This window comes from Nicotiana tomentosiformis, chromosome 8 (assembly GCF_000390325.3).
Source record: "Nicotiana tomentosiformis chromosome 8, ASM39032v3, whole genome shotgun sequence".
NCBI lineage: Eukaryota > Viridiplantae > Streptophyta > Magnoliopsida > Solanales > Solanaceae > Nicotiana > Nicotiana tomentosiformis.
Genome location: NC_090819.1, coordinates 99,162,812 through 99,180,208, shown reverse-complemented (window position 1 = coordinate 99,180,208; position 17,397 = coordinate 99,162,812). Strand labels below are relative to the sequence as shown.

General features: G+C 35.8%; 2 protein-coding genes across 2 annotated transcripts; one reads left to right on the top strand and one right to left on the bottom strand.

Annotated features, from left to right (window-relative positions):
* The first annotated feature begins 510 nt into the window (after positions 1-510).
* Positions 511-9,368, top strand: LOC104087993 (aminopeptidase M1). Its single transcript, XM_009592593.4, has 19 exons — positions 511-824; positions 1,143-1,288; positions 2,695-2,797; positions 3,045-3,231; positions 3,303-3,396; positions 3,649-3,802; positions 3,907-4,011; positions 4,100-4,216; positions 4,353-4,466; positions 5,985-6,167; positions 6,251-6,533; positions 6,615-6,736; positions 6,814-6,911; positions 7,700-7,877; positions 7,962-8,076; positions 8,168-8,235; positions 8,353-8,427; positions 8,738-8,815; positions 9,017-9,368. Exons 1-19 carry the CDS (start codon positions 600-602, stop codon positions 9,200-9,202), a joined length of 2,631 nt encoding a protein of 876 aa, XP_009590888.1. The 5' UTR covers positions 511-599; the 3' UTR covers positions 9,203-9,368.
* Positions 9,369-10,063: 695 nt separating this feature from the next.
* Positions 10,064-17,159, bottom strand: LOC104087994 (protein phosphatase 2C 50-like). The gene is made up of 4 exons (XM_009592594.4): positions 15,751-17,159; positions 15,327-15,644; positions 15,125-15,230; positions 10,064-10,724 (listed from the first exon to the last, which is right to left on the bottom strand). The coding sequence occupies exons 1-4, from the start codon at positions 16,585-16,587 to the stop codon at positions 10,390-10,392; spliced, it is 1,596 nt and encodes a 531-aa protein (XP_009590889.1). The 5' UTR covers positions 16,588-17,159; the 3' UTR covers positions 10,064-10,389.
* Between the last annotated feature and the right edge of the window lie 238 nt (positions 17,160-17,397).

Below are 17,397 nucleotides of genomic sequence, written 5' to 3'. Positions count from 1 at the left end.
TAATCTCGATTGGTCACACGAAAAGCAAACTCGATTTTGACCGTATAGAATGATATATAATGCATGACGATATTAGGTTATAAGCTAGTGATTATCATGTTGAGACAATCCTTCAACGTAATATTTTGCATGAGCCTTCTACTCATATCGAGGAACGATGATATAAAAATATTTTATAGATTGAAAAATCCCGTAAACTATTTGTTGGTTCACATATTAAAAAATGATTAATAACAATAAAATTAATTGCCTATTAAAGTAGAAGTAAAAAATTAATGTACAATCATTGGACAAACTTTAGAATTAAGTTCTTCATTTTGAACCAAGATAGTGTATATAACATTATCGTTTTAATAAAAAAAACAGGGGATAAACTTGTGAAAATTAGAAAATAGACATGTTTTTTAACTCTATGAAAAGAGATAAACCGAAAAAAAAAAATTATAAAACAACTCTCCTTTATACATAGGATTACACACTTCATAGTACAAACTCTATAAATACTACACAACTCTCCTTTATAGGAGTCATCCAGATCCCAAGATTTATAACATAGAGAAAAAAACCCAACAATCTTAACTTAAGATTAAGATTGAACAATGGCGGAGCACAAGTACAATCAATTCAAAGGACAACCTCGTCTTCCCAAGTTTGTTGTCCCTAAGAGGTACGATTTAAGGTTGAAACCAGACCTTGTCGCCTGTAAATTCACCGGCACCGTTGACATATCCGTTGATGTTGTCTCTGCCACCAAATTCATTGTCCTCAATGCTGCTGAACTTTCTGTTGACCCCAAGTCTGTTCTCTTCAAATCCTCAACCAAGGTGATTTTCTTGATTGAACCCTTTTCAAGTTTGAAGTTATATGTGTGTGTGTGTTTGATATGTGAGTTTTTTGTTGTTTGTTTTATTGACCATGCTTTAATCTTCAAACAAGATGCTTTTCTTGATTGGCCCTTTTCAAGATTGAAGCTTCCTTTTTTATATCAAAAGTAGTTTGATATGTGATTTTTTTGTTTTTTGTTTTATTGACCATGTGTTTGTTCATGATTGACCCTTTTCAAGATTGAAGCTTTTTTCATCATGAGTAGTTTGATATGTGATTTTCTTGTTGTTTTGTTTTATTGAACATGTGTTTGTTAGGTATTCGAGGCATTGGAGGTGGGGTTGATTGAAGAGGATGAGATAGTGGTTGTAGAGTTTGGAGAAAGTTTGCCACTTGGTGTTGGAGTTCTGAGTTTGGCGTTTGAAGGAATGCTGAATGATAGGATGAAAGGGTTTTACAGAAGGTATTGATTTTTCCCATCTTTAGACAGAAGAACTAAACGTTGAGATACTTGGTTTTTAATGTGCGTAGTGATGACTGTTGATTCTCTTTTTCCAAGTATAGATGGTTATTGATTGCTCATGAAACATTTTCATTGTATCGTTGTCTTTTATATTTATGAAGAATATCTATCTATTTGTTATACTATATAGGGATTAGGGCTGATACTGATTAATTCAAGGGTTATACCTACTTCTATAATCTCTATGTGGAAGATACGTTGGTGAGGCCCCAACATTACTATGTGGTGGCGTAACTGTATTAGTTCTAGACGTAGCTTGTTGATGAGGAAGCCAATACATCTATCGAACGTTTTTATTCCCCTAGCAATTGGTGGTAGTCCTCTAGTGTTTTTAGTTTAGCGACAAAGCAGGAGAGGAAAAGGTTGCGGTCCTGCTTATGTTGTGCCAATGCTCACAAGCGACAACCAAATAACAATGGGTTTTTTAAAAGACTAGTCTTTAGGGTACGCGCTTTGCGCGTGTATGTATCCCATCTTAATGAATACAAATTTTTAAGGAATTATATAAATTTTATGTTTGAGATATTTTTTATAAAAGAAAAGTTAAAGAAAAAAGTATACGTTTTTGAAAATAATGATTGTTGATCGTATTTATCTAATTATTCAATAAAGAAAGAAACTCTGCCCTACCGAAGTCCAATATTTCCCTATTTATAATTGTAGATGAGTGTTTTTATTTTTGAGCTCCTATATTAAATATATAGCTATAATATTTATATATGTTTCCTTATTTAATTATGTAAATAGTACTAATTATTATTTAATGATTATTCTTTCATTTTAATTGGTCTTAGATATGTAAGGTAAAAGTTGAGATATTTATGTTAGTGTTAAATTTTATGTGTTGATTCGACGTTTGCCTTCAATTTTATGTGTTTATTTGAATTGAAGTGATAAATTTGTTTTAAATATTAGAATTTCATACATAGTTCAAATAAGTAAGAGTTTAATAAACAAAATTTAATTTATTTTAAAGTTCTAAAAATTAGAGAAATAATTAAATGACTATTTTGTCTAGTGTGAAATCTAATTTTAAAGGGTAAAAAAGGTGAATGACATTTCGATAAGGGGGTTCGTGCTTTTAATATAGTATAGATTAAGGGTCAGGTGGTCTACTGACAGGAGACTTTCACAGAAAATTTATGTGTTACTTCATTATGATTGCACTATAATTATGTAGATTGCTTAACAGTCTAGAATCCATGCTCACAACCAAGAACTAAAAAACAATGTTCCTCTACTTTAGAAGTCAACTGACAGGATAATTTTGCGGCTCATTTACGTGTTACTTCATTATGTTTGTGCTACATGTAGATTGCTTAACAGTACTGATTGGTTCTTTGCAGTACGTACGAGCATAATGGGGAGAAAAAGAATATGGCTGTTACCCAGTTTGAACCAGCTGATGCCAGGCGTTGCTTTCCATGCTGGGATGAACCTGCTTGTAAGGTATTGCCAGCATTTCACTGTCTTTGGTGTTTCCACGTTCTCTTTGTTTATCTACTCTGTAATGTTAATTGCTATTGGAACCAGCTGGTCGTAAGATATTTAGCTATAAATCCGACAAAACACGTATGAACTTGATGATCTAATAATTTCTCGTTCTTTTTCTAATCTTTGTTAAGTATTTTATTTGTTCCTTACAAGATTTGGTTGTTCAGATTTTTCTTCGTCTTACTTGATATGAACTATCCAGGCCACCTTTAAAATTACACTAGACGTACCATCGGAACTGGTAGCTCTTTCTAACATGCCAGCTGAAGAAGAAAAAGTGATGGGGAATCTTAAAACAGTTCAATATCAAGAGTCTCCAATCATGTCTACATACTTGGTGGCATTTGTGGTTGGCTTGTTCGACTATGTTGAGGATTATACATCTGATGGTACTTATACTGGTCTTAGTGAATATATCTGCGACCATTTTTTGTTTGCTAATTAACATCACTTTGTGCAGGAATTCCTGTTCGAGTATACTGTCAGGTAGGCAAGGCAAATCAAGGGAACTTCGCATTACATGTTGCTGTCAAAACGCTGCCCCTCTTCAAAGAGTATGCATCACTTTCACTATATATGTTTCTCTCATTTTATTTACAAAAAAGGAAACTAATGAAGAAGTGGATCATGGAGGATTAAACTTGGAAGTTTTTCCCTGATGTAGTCCAGGAATTAGTTTCTAAATATTCTTATTGATAATATACCTTTATTCCAGCTTAAGTTTCCTTGGTTTGTAGGGGGGGAGGGGGGAGTTCTAAACAACTGCTTGAAAATGTATTCTAATTTGTGGAGTAAAACACTCGTAGGTACTTTGGTGCACCATATTCACTACCTAAATTGGACATGATTGCCATTCCTGATTTTGCTGCTGGTGCAATGGAAAATTATGGTCTTGTTACATACAGAGAAACAGCATTGCTTTATGATGATAAGCATTCTGCCGCTGCTAACAAGCAGAGGGTAATGCAAATTTGTTGGAAATTATTTGGCTTCCTATAATATGTGGTATTAAACTGTCTGATTTATATCTTGGACCTGTTGAATAAAAGTTGGGTTTTCTTCAGGTTACAACTGTGGTGACTCATGAGCTTGCTCATCAGTGGTTTGGGAATCTTGTAACAATGGAATGGTGGACACATCTATGGCTGAATGAGGGGTTTGCTACATGGGTATGCTGCTTTTCTTAGAAGTATATGCTTTTGTTCATTGACTGGGTCGGTGAGCTGTTCATTCTAATTTTCTCTGACCGGTATTCAGGTGAGTTATTTGGCGACTGATAGCTTGTTCCCGGAATGGAAAATTTGGACTCAGTTTCTTGAAGAGGCCACTGAGGGACTTCGTCTAGATGGGCTTGCAGAATCCCACCCCATTGAGGTATGAAGCAACATTCATTCCGCTTCTTGTATTGTGCTAAATGCAAGATGGATTTTGTGCTTAATCTCCAGTTATTGACATCTATTAGTTGGGCTAGCTTTAGAATTATTCTACAAATCTTATTTTGTCTTACCAGGTTGACATCAATCATACCAGAGAAATTGATGAAATTTTTGACGCAATTAGTTATAGAAAAGGTGCATCTGTCATTCGGATGTTACAGAGCTATCTTGGACCTGAATGTTTCCAGGTTTGCATTTCCATTATTTACTATGTTAACATTCTTTTCTATTGTCTTCATTTTAGCCCCTTTGTGCTATATTTCTCTCGGCCATTTTGTTGTTTTTTTTACATATACTAGTTACCTGTCAAATACTTGTGTGTTGGATGATGGAGATGGAAAGTGGGAGGGTGGAATTAGAAAGAATAACTATATCATTCAATGCAACGACCCCTTTTAATGTCTTATCTTTCCTAACTGGTAAGGTATTGTAAAGTATTATTAGTAGAAAGTTCAAACGGCTTCTTGACTAAGTTACACTAAAACTTTGCTTGCCCTTAAATCATTACTTATGAAAAGGTGTTTGAATAAGGACGCAATTTAAGAAATTAACAAAGACCTTTGACATGTAAGTCACACACACACACACACACACACACACACACACACACACACACACACACACATATATATATATATATATATATATATATATATATATATATATATATATATATATATATATATATATAGAGAGAGAGAGAGAGAGAGAGAGAGAGAGAGAGAGAGAGATAGATATGTGTGTGTGTGTGTGGCGGTGAGAGTTCCACATGTTTTTCATGTTCCTTCCTTGCAGAAGAATGAACGTTTATATCATTACTTAATCAACAAATAAAAAACAGAATGAACATTTATATCAAGTCGTCCCAAAAAAGAAAGGTGTCATTCTTTTTGGGAGGAATGTGTGTCACCCGGGACAGAGGTAGTGTTATATATAAGTCCTCCTCTGAATGCTTGTGATCGTTACTGTGGGGATTAACTGCTATTCTGTTAATAAAGTCACAATAGTTTAGATTTTGGGATGAAGAGATACTCGTATCTTCAACATTAATTGCATAGTGAGAAAGTAGTACTTTGTCTTTTCTATATTCTTGGACTTGATAAATGGTGTATCTCCTAATTACTGGAAATTTAAATACTTGACTTTCCAAAGGTAAAATAGGTATTGCTAATCCCATCAAGGTAGTTAAGACTTAAGAGCAGTAGTCAGCACTCAAAATGCTATTCATTGCTTGAATATAGTGACTTAAAGTTATTCCAAATTAAAGTATTCTTTAATGAGTGAATTTAACTAACTCAGCAGTGAATGCAGTACATATGTCTATAGAAGTCCTCCTGAAAGTAATGTTTTCTGGTGATAATTAATCAGATACTGCTATTGAGCATCATTTTTAAAGCAGCAGCTATTAGTTTGTCAAAAGAGAAACTTCACTATCACGTATCTCCTCATTGACCATCCTTCTAAATTATATGATCTAGATTTTCTTTCCAGAATATGATGTAGAAGCCATTGTTGATTTTTGAGCTCATTACACAACATGTAATGTGGCTATTCTGTAAATACCACCAGCATATGCTTATTGCTGGGAATATATGAAATTTCACTTTATTGATTAAAAAAATATTTTCTTTCCAGTATATCATGTAGCTGTTGCTTGCTTATAAGTGACTGATGAATTTGTCTCTTCTAATTTTTCATGAAACCAGAGGGCACTTGCTTCATACATAAAAAGATATGCTTGCTCAAATGCGAAGACAGAGGATTTATGGTCTGTCCTTCAGGAGGAGTCTGGTGAACCTGTGAACAAGTTGATGAACTCCTGGACAAAGCAACAAGGTTACCCAGTCGTCTCTGTCAAAATAAAAGACCAAAAGCTGGAATGTGACCAGGTTATCTTGTTTCTAAATCAAATGCATATTTCCATTACCCAAGTCTAGTCTTCTCCATACTAACTTGTGTTTCTGTGCGCCAGACACAATTTTTTCTGAGTGGTTCTCATGGTGATGGGCAATGGATAGTTCCGTTAACACTCTGTTGTGGCTCTTATGAAGCTCGTAAAAGCTTCTTGATGCAAGAAAAGTCAGAAGCCCTTGATGTTAAGGACTTATTAGGTTCATCTTCTTCTAAAGGCAATCCCTGGATAAAAGTTAACGTGGACCAAACAGGTTTTTTTAGAGTTAAATATGATGATGAGCTATCAGCTAGACTCAGATATGCCATAGAGAGCAAGTGCTTATCAACAAATGATAAATATGGTAATAATTACTGCATTTTTGTGAAGTTTAATATTTAATAATTAAAATCGACTATTGATGGGATTATGTTATCCTGAACAGGCATTTTAGATGATTCATATGCCTTATCGATGGCTTGTCATCAGTCTTTGTCGTCTTTGCTTGCACTGATGGCTTCTTTCAGGGAGGAGCTCGACTACACTGTTCTATCAAACCTGATAAGCGTAATTTCTCTACGTTATAGACCTCTTTTAGTTATTAGTTCGGTCAGTCCAAAATTAACGGTTTTCCCTTCATGCAGATAAGTTACAAAGTTTCAAGAATTGCAGCTGATGCTGTTCCTGACTTGAAGGATCACATAACGTTGTTTTTCATCAATCTTTTCCAGTTTTCTGCAGAGTATGTTACTTCTTTTTCGAAACTACAAAGCATGTTAGCTTATCTTTGTATTTTGGGTCATCGTCCAAGATGCAGTTCAAGGGGGAGAGAAATCCTGAAACAGTGTAAAAGAAAGAGAGAATAGCGCATAGTTGGAGTGATTCTACTTTTAATGCTATAAACATAGATAGGTGAACGTCTTCTAACTAAAGCTATTGGATATAGCACAGAGAGCAACATAAATCGGAACAGAATTATGCCTGCTCTGGCTTTCTTGACATTCACGGGTCAAGTCTATATGATAAGAAAATGAATTTCTATTCTTCGAGCCTATACTGGGTTGTTGTTGTTGTTGTTGTTGATTCTCCGAGGCTAGTTCCTGACAAAAAAGATTTAGAACTTGCATCTTGTTCTCTTTTGTCTAGTAGCTCTAATTCTAAGTTAGGAGAACTTAGGAGCTGTTTATAATCGCTGAAATCAATTTAAAGATATAGTTTTCTTCTAACTAGATATCTTCTGTTTACCTATCTAGAAACAAGAAATCTGCTGCCAATAATGCCTTTCGAAAAGAATGAACGGGTAAACTGGTGTGTTACAAATTGGTCACGTTTACCCTTTATTCATCTCCACAAACCTGGAATTAGACATCACAAATAGAAAACTTTAGAGAAAAGGAAAACTTGTTTATGGAGTTGGAAGAGGGAATTTAGTCTAAGGCTCCCAGTTGAAATTAGATACTTGACCATTAATCTCATATTCCAGTGTGGCACAAAAGGTTTGCTTCTAATTGGACTTTCCTTTATCGACAGGAGACTTGGTTGGGATCCTAAACAAGGGGAAAGCCACCTTGACGCCATGTTGAGAGGGGAGCTTCTGAATGCTCTGGCTGCCTTTGGACATGACGAAACAATAAATGAAGCAATCAGGCGCTTCCACATATTTTTGGACGACAGAAACACAGCTGTTCTTCCTCCTGACTTGAGAAGGGTAACTACACTTGAGTATATTGCAACTCAAAATTCATTTCTTCTGTACCTTATGCAGATCCTAATCCCTCCTTCCCATCTGCAGGCTGTTTATGTAGCTGTGATGCAGCGGGTGAATAAATCAGATAGATCAGGGTTTGAAGCTCTTTTAAGAGTTTACCGAGAGACTGACCTCAGCCAGGAAAAGACACGGGTTTTAAGTAATCTATCAACTCATGCCGATTATGAAATTAAATGTTTTGATTATGAAACGGTATGTCCAACCAATAAGTGCATTCTCTTGTTCTATAGGTTCATTGGCATCTTGCAGGGACCCTGAAATTATCCTTGAAATTCTCAACTTCTTGTTATGCTCTGAGGTATTCTTGATTTTTACATGGCACTGGATTATCTCTCTCTTCTCTTTGTGCACAGAGAGTGTGTGTATTTTGTTTCAACAAAATGTTCGAAGAGTAATCTGTGCTTGGAAATTTTAGGTACGGAGTCAAGATTGTGTTCACGGGCTTGCAGTTAGTTTAGAAGGCCGCGAAACTGCTTGGAAATGGTTGCAAGTGAGTACTCCCTTTCCTAGAAATATTGCACTCCTCGAGTTATTTCTTTTATTACTAATTCCTAATAAAAGATACCTTTGAAAAAATGTTCATTGTAAATTGTATTAAATTGTTACTTGTAAAAACGTAGGCTGTAAGACTCAGGAATTCACATTAGTCCAAGGTGCAATTATTTCTGGAGGAAGTGCAACATGTTCTTATAAAATTACTAGTGCCAAATGCTGCATTTTGTAACCAATAGATTACTCAGAAAAATGCAATGAGGCATGATTCTTGATTTTTTGTCTTCTAATAAATTGTTTGAATACAGGACAAATGGGATCATATCCACAAGACTTACGGCTCTGGATTCCTATTAACCCGCTTCATCAGTGCAACAGTGTCACCGGTTTGCTTCTGCTTCTTTGCCATCTTTCTCTAGCATTTGCATGCAGTTGCTTACTATTTTATTATAGGACAACTTGATTCAAAAGCTATATCTATTGCTTCTGCCTTGTTGTGTAATCAGAAGAAGCATGGAAAACAAATTTTATGAATTATTCATTACGTATTGTCTTTCATCTTTTGGCTCAATCTTTCTTTTCTTCAGTTCTCATCCTATGAGAAAGCGAAAGAAGTTGAAGAGTTTTTTGCTAGCCGCACCAAGCCTTACATTGCAAGAACTTTGAAGCAGAGCATCGAGAGGGTTCACATTAATGCAAACTGGGTTCAAAGCATTCAAAAGGAGAAGAATCTTTCCGAGGCAGTGATGGAGCTAGCGTATAGGAAATACTGAAGCAGCTGTTGTTGAACTTAATGTTCCCTTTAGAGAGTTTCTAGTTTCCATCAATAAGTTAATCATGGTACTTCTTTTAAATGGTTATGTCTCTGATGATCCTTTTGCTGATCAAACTATAGGCAATAAGTTACATATTTAATAAATCGTGACGGTTGTTTTTGAACTGCTTTTGTTGTGCTCAGATGTACCAGGTCTAATATACGAGCCTGTCTTTTAGACGTTAGCATTTCTGTTTGGAACACAAGATTAACTACCTCATACTTGATATTTCATGGATTTGGATAGACTCCAAGCATTATTGTGCATTGGTTAGCATATTTGCGCAGTTACAGTTTACAAGTCACTTGGCTTGTCCTTCTAAGCTCGAGATTTTCATATCCCACATCTTGTTATAAAATGCATCTCTTTACTGTATTTTAATTTTGCAGATCTCTTCCATACGCAAAATTAGTTGGTAGTAATAGGAAGTGTAATTTAAGAATGTAATGTAACAGGCTGAATGATCTGATGAAGTCATAATTTGCACCAGACTCAAATGTTACCAGAGGCGGATGGACCATAGATTTTTTATAGGTTTATTTGAACCCATCATTTTCTACACGGAGCATAAATAAACATGAAATATACCAAATTCTGAACCAATAATTTCAAATGCTGAGTTTAGCAGTAAGAACCTTAAGTTCAAATCCATCAAAAAAACACCAGATTCTAGCTTCTGGGATGGTAAGTATCATATACTGTCATCTAGCTTCTTTCGCTATCTGTATATCATATAAACGAGATACACCGCATTGAATATTAGTGTTCTTTAATCGAGTCAACTTATTCTGTCTATACTCTTGAAACCACATACAAAAGTATAAAAAGATGTATCTTTTCAATACAATTCAGAAGAGCTCTCTCTACTTGCTCATTACTGTTTCCAAGTAATACCGAGGCAATTAACCTCACAGAGCCTTTAACTCGGAGGAATAATGTATGCTCCTACTTCAAACAGCTAAAGGAAGAAAAACTACATACAGAGAATGGAGCAAGCACTACAATACATACAAAAAGCTACTCTAATGAAAACCTTAAGTCCCAGATTCCCCTGGTAAAAATTAAAAGGGCTGGATATATTCAATCATATGAAGTCAATACTGTAAACCTATAATTGGAAACAGCTGATTGAGAGATCAGTTATGTTAGGTTTTGCTCTTAAACTTTCTTTGGGCTTTCAAGTCCACAACAATCACCGTTATGTTGTCTTTGCTGCCCTTTTGAATAGCTCGATTTGACAAGCATTCCGCTGCTGCCTGTGCTGCTGGATCAATTCCTTGGCCCCTTTCCAAGGTAAGTGTTATACCATTCTTTTTATGCCACAGGAGTATGCGCTTACGAGCCAAATCACATGCCTCTTCATTTGACATAACATCCCATAAACCATCACTTGCAAGAATAAGGCATTCGTCGTCCTTGGTTCGAGGTATGAACATTACTTCTGGATCAGGAATTATCCAGGGCTTCAAGTACCTATCTCCTGCAACCAAAAAGCGAATAAAATAAAATGTAAAGGAAATAGAAGAAAGACTTGCTTGCTAACAAAATTAGGAGAGGGATTAGCATTTAGAGTCCATGAACATACTATGTTATTCCCTATAGGGTAATTCTCATGTCAAATAGAAAGAGAAAAAAAGGAAAAGCAGATCGGTAGATTGAATACACATATACTATCCTGGCAAGCTCACAGGGTATTTTATTCACAGCTTAGTATTTAAAGCACACATTGCAAAAGCTTAGATACAATAAAAATAGCTTATATCAAAGCGGAGATGTTAAGTCACCAGCGTGTCACATTCCTACACAGCTTGATGACAGAAGTTGGGGCATATTGGCTATATGTTTAATCATGGATATCATAGATTAGTTAAGCCTCCGGAAATAATGAAATCACGTACAGCAACTTAAACTACTCAATGTCAGTTTTGGCTATATTTTTCAGTTGACATTAGAAACTTGAGAATATGATCGACACCACTGTTTTTAAAAGCGAAGAGTGCAAAAAAGCGACAATCTCCATGGGGCTTGAAGTGAAAAGCATGAAGTAAAGCGCACAATCACAACATTAAAAGAAATAGCAAACATATATGAATTTGGTATTATAATAATCAAAATGCAATTAAAATTTAAAAATTTAATTTCAGTATCATATATACACTAATGCTGATATTAGTCCAATTTCTCAAAGTTGAGATTCAGAGAACCAAGCACTTCTTGTTGGGATCACCTTCGCATCATTGTTTGAAGCGCATAGCTTCAATCACGATGTAAGAGCGGTGGCTTTTAATTAACACTGATCGACACAAATTTCCATCTTATAGGCACTGTAATATCCTCTTCAATTGACAAACCTGCATGTTCAGCCTTCAGCGACAAGTGTTTGCACACGTCTAGAAGCAAAGCCAGGCTTCAGCACAGATTTACAATTTATTGGTCCTTTATGTAATGCTGGACCGAAGATAGAATGAGAAAAAGAACATTCTAACATTTCAAGTTACACATCAGATGGCAAAGGCACACTTAGTCACAGGTATAAAAAGAATTGCGCGAAAGACAAAATGAGCTCTCTTCTCATCATAATCACCATAATCAAAGGAGCACCTCCCTGGGACCAGGATACAGAAGGTTCCCATGCTTCTTTTGGTTCTGTTTTATTTACAAGTTTTACCAAGACGAAGTTCATAGCTCAAGAACTGCACTAACCATGTCCAGACAAGTGATGATCAGAAAACAAAGGTTTGCAGGAACATAAAAAAATCAACCGAAATGTGTGCCTTTGTGGCCACAAGGCCAAAGACATGGCTGATGGAAGGGCACAAATTCTTACCTTTTTTCAGCAGAGACAATATAAAAGGAGAGCTTGGTTTAAATGACTCTTAAAAAATGAATTTATTTCTCATCATATGTTAAACCGCCTACCTCCTATATTCTATGACGATTCTTCTGTTCTTTAACATTGAGTAATTGTTGATTAATGTGAAACTAGAGGCGAAAAGAGAGGAAACTTTTCAATGATTTTGGTGATAATATACAAGAGTCGCTCCTGAGTTCTTCCATCTACAACATGGTAAGTATATTTCTTTAACCTAAATAGGTAACGAGTTAACATACACTTAAATACAAAATATTTCATGATATTCTAGAAAACACACTCCAAAAATCAATTACTACTATTCGGTGAATGTAGATATACTGTGAATCTAGTAGACAAATCCTAAAATATAATCTCATTAATCAATTTGACATTCAATATGCCCCTCATACTGAAGGTGGTGAAACAACTTGAATTTGTAAAGTGAAACGGGAAAGTGATGTGACAACAGAAGACGCGAGCTGACGAGATACTAACTAAAAAATGACGTATTGTTGGAAAAAGTAAACGACATTGTACTGATTGGAAAGAAATGATGGATGACAACATGTGCTGACAGGAAAATGTCGCTGAAAAAAGAGACGTGGCACTGACGGAAAATGTCGCTGGATGGCAACGTTGCACATATTGAAGACTGATATGTCATTGAGAAATTATGCTATGTTTCTCGGATACGGGTGAGGGTATCCGATACGTCTGTGGATCTAGAGGTCAGATTCGTCATCACAAGAATTTTGGGACTTGGCAGTATGGATCTTAGTGCAAATACGGATGTCTGGATTCAGCTAATAAATATTGAGGAATAATATATATGTATATATGACAATTAGTTATTTAAGATTGTTGAAAATAACTTCTTTTTCGATTCACGAGGTGATTTAAATCCATTACAATTAATTATGTTAAATGGAAAATGTTTTGCATAATTATAAATTGCTATAAATATAGTATTTTTATAAATATGGTAATATAATGTATATAATAGTTTGAACATAGAAAAGTAAGTATTTTTGTTAGAAATTTGGTTAGAATCTATCATAATATATTTATGCTTGTTGAGCTTTGTTAATAACTAGAAAGCATAAAGTATTTATGGTAGAAATAGCTGTGTCTTTAATAACTAGAGAGCAAAGGTATTTGTGGTAAAAAATAAATGCTTTATAAACACTTAATATTTTATTTATAAGTTATCTTGTATAATAGCAAAGTGTTTTAGTACGTTATGTGAATATATATATGACATAAACCAAAAATCAAACCAAATATACAATCAATCTGTACTTCTAGGCCATAAGTGTAGTCACAGAAACCAAATTTGGTTAACCAACCCGGTGCGATCCCACACCCACACCCAAATCATGAAACATTGACACAACCGCAACAAAGATCTTGAGGGATACGAGCAACATAACAATTATATTAATTTTTTCAAGAAATGTGATATGTGCTGCCTAAATAATAGCCCCGAAAGTGACCAGGATAGGCGATACCGCCGGAACAATCATCGAGAAAATGTAAAAGCCGTGAGAAAGGAGATATAGGTACCATTAAAAAGGACATTGAAAATAGACAATAAATGTAAATTATGACAACGAAAATTTTAGTAGGGTAGAAGATTTAAGATGGAACATAATATTTTACAGTGTCCTAGAATATATGGAATATTCCGCAATATTCTCCTACTTATGTTCGATGAATCTAGATATGTTGTAGATCTAGACACATTCTACAATGTAACTTCATTACTCCTTTTGGCTTACAATTACATTCCTCAAAATAATAATCTACACACTGTTTTACAAGTTGGCACCATAGTAAACAATTCAAATTCAAACTATGACCTGACGTGTTCCCTACCAAACCAACTTATTCACAGATCATCCATCCATGTAAGCAAATGAAACACAGAATGAGAAGCATAAGTAAAAGAGGGAGAATGGCACACTCGATTCTCTTATTGGAGGGAAAGGAGAACACTACAGTAATCAGTTCTCTAGGGAAGAATATTAGCGTGTGTGTGCTTATTTTAACAGCCGAGACACTACCTTGTTTTGATGTAACTTGAACAAGGCAATTTGCCAGTTCCAGAAAACTCTTCAAAAACGCCATCACGGTCAAGAAAAGAGAAGGGTCCTGCATCGAGTACCTAAGCACACATGGTCTTCTCAAAGTACAATTGAGTTTGCTAAAGCACTAAAGTTTAAGATAAGTATCCAAAATTTTACTTGCAAGTTGTAACAAGCCTGCACACTGCAGCACTAGTATAAGCTTGTGGGTACATTATGAAGCCATTGCTCTACCTTTTTTCGAAGCCATTGCTCTACTTCTATATGAGATTTGACTTCCTTATCAACTACAGGAATATGGGAAACAGTAATTGGTACAATCGTATTTTCTATAGCACTTAAAAGCCTCTCCAGGATCGTTTCAAAATCCCAACTAGACAAGACTTCTGTGGTAGCTTGTGCTGGCATTATATGCAACTTCATTACTAATGTTGAACTAAATCTATACAGCACAAGGCTTCCAGTTCCATGCTTCAGTTAGTGCACACTGTGATACCATTCCTAACCACATGGGCCATATGAGCCTACAGGTCTATATCACATGGTCTAAAAGACTAGCACTGATGATCAAGCCCAATTCTCTATTTTGTTACTAGAATCATCTTCTTTGTTTACTCTAGGAGCATGGATAACCAATAACTGCTGTGTCAAACTACTACTATGACGTGCATTGCTGATATTAGTTGTACAATGGAGGATGCTGAAAGAGCCAAAACTTTTAAGTCATGAGCAATATCGTGATTAAGTTTAGGTATGCTCAGGTTCAGCACATAATCAAAACGGATATATTCTAAGAGCAGTAGCTGACTTGTAAAAGCAAAATATTCTACAACCTGTAATGATCCCTAGTAGCTGAGTGTTTGATACCAATAATGTTTACACACGGATACCTGAGTCATGATTTGCAAATGCTAGATAATAGGGTAGGTAGGAGAAACATACCAATAGACCTAGACATTGCAAGAACGCCAAAAACACGATGCCCATTCCACTGTATAACCTTCCCTCCAGCTGCTTCAATCCTTGAATATTCATCTTCTCGGTTCGGCTAATAAAGAGAACATAAAAAGAAAATTGGCACCGAAGGATTAATCAGTGACATCACACGTAATTAAAGTCAGACCAGAACCACTGTTTCACTTACTTTGTGATCAACCGACAATGCCATGGGTTCCTTCCCACGGCACAGAACAGCCCTTGAATCACCACAGTTTGCTACTATTATGTGCGACGAACAAACAATGGCAACAACAGCCGTGGAGCCTACAGTTTCTGCGGCAACAGCCTCATGATTTCCCGTCCCTCCAACCTCATCATCAACCTTGAGAAAACAGTTGGTAAATGCCTTTTTCCACTGGTCCTGGCAATTTTGCCTAATACTCTCATCATTGAGATTCGCCATAAAGGTTTCCAACTCCTCAGCCAATACAGCATGAACTCTATCTCGGCAGTAATTCGCCACCTGGAAAATAAAAGTCCCAAGTTTGTATCAAATAGATGTAAAACCTATGAGCTTTTATAACAGTGTAAGTAAAAAGAGAGAGAGAGAGAGAGAGAGAGAGAGAAACCTGAGAGCCACCATGACCATCATAAACTCCAAAGAAATGAGCCGTCAAATGACTTAAGCATCTACTCATTCCATCAGGGACACGATCGCCAACTAGCATCTGTAGAGGAATTCTCAAGAACCTAGGAACAGTTGCAAGTGCATCTTCCATTTCTGGTCTCCTTCCACACACAGATGTAAATCCCCATAAGGGTATATAGTCCACTTCAAAAACACTGCGACTAACTGCTGCACTTAACCCTTTACTTAAGGGTAGCTGAACAACAACTTGAGATGATTTTGAGCTGGAGCCATCCGTAATCTGCTCCTCCTCAAGTTTGACGGCAAAGGGCTTACTCGCATTATCATCCTCAACACCTGACTCTACCAGATCTCCGGGCTTAGCTATAAGTTCAACACTACAAATGCTTTTCTCAGCATCCACAAAATTCTGACCATATATGTCAGAAGCTACCTCAAAACCTATAAAATCATCACCACATAAACTACTGGAATCACTCACCACAGACAGGGAACAAGACATTTGATCACCGTCCAACGATAAGATCTCATCATCCTCGCTTTCCCTAACAACAGCATCACCAGCAATCCAGTTGTTGCTTTCATTTTCAGATATCATATGGAGCAACGGAACACCCTCGCTCCTGCTTGATGATACAGTATCACTAAGGTCTTTCTCTGCAGATTCTGCATACGAACTTGTAGTAGTGTCACCCATTGAATTTAGCCTAGTGACATCCATATGACTACTACTTCCTATACTTGGGGGGTTGTGAAAGATCAAATTATTACCTAATCTAAATGGCAGAGGAGCAACCGCCAAACACATCTCCTTCATCAAAATCACTATCTTGACAGCAGTTAAAGTTACCCTCTGACATTACACAACCTGTCATTGTCAAACTAACTGATCACATTTTTTCCTTTGTATCAACAATAATCTTCTCATACCATTTTCCATTGCCTAGAAAGATCTAACGAAAAAGTTCTTTTCTTTAAGCTCTGATTCTTGAAATGGAAATTTTGTCAGTCAGATCTGGTAAACAGAAAGTAGTAACACCAACTAACTACCCTTTTTGGTAGAAAATTCACCTAAAAATTACAAAGCAAAGACTTGTTTGCACTTCACTTAAATTCTGAAGATAATAACCAATCAAGATCCCAAAATCCACTCAGTTACTCAAAACCCACATAAATCTTGATACAAAAAGACCAAAAATAAAAAAGGAAATAGGGTCATGTGAAATTGTAAAAGAAGCTAAAAGTAGCTAAGAATCACAAGAAACCTTGAAAAAGATGGTACCCTTTTGTCACATAAAACTTGAGAGTACCTTGGATCTGAGGCAACCCTATAATAAGAACTTTGAAAAATTAAGAGTCTTTTTCACACAATTATGCAACGAACAAAATATAATAAATGGGGATGGAAATAGTAGTACAAGATGGTAAACTAAAAACCACTACCTAATCTTTCCCTCTCTTTTTTTCTTTTCTTTTTCCTTTTTTTTCAAGAATATTTTTGTTCACAGTTCACACACCTCAGCTTCACTTTACTTCTCATCCCCAGAAGAGTAATACTACTATAGTTTTGCCCCAATTTACTTGGAAAGAGAAGGGAGAAGCATCAACAAATGAAAAATGGGGTTTG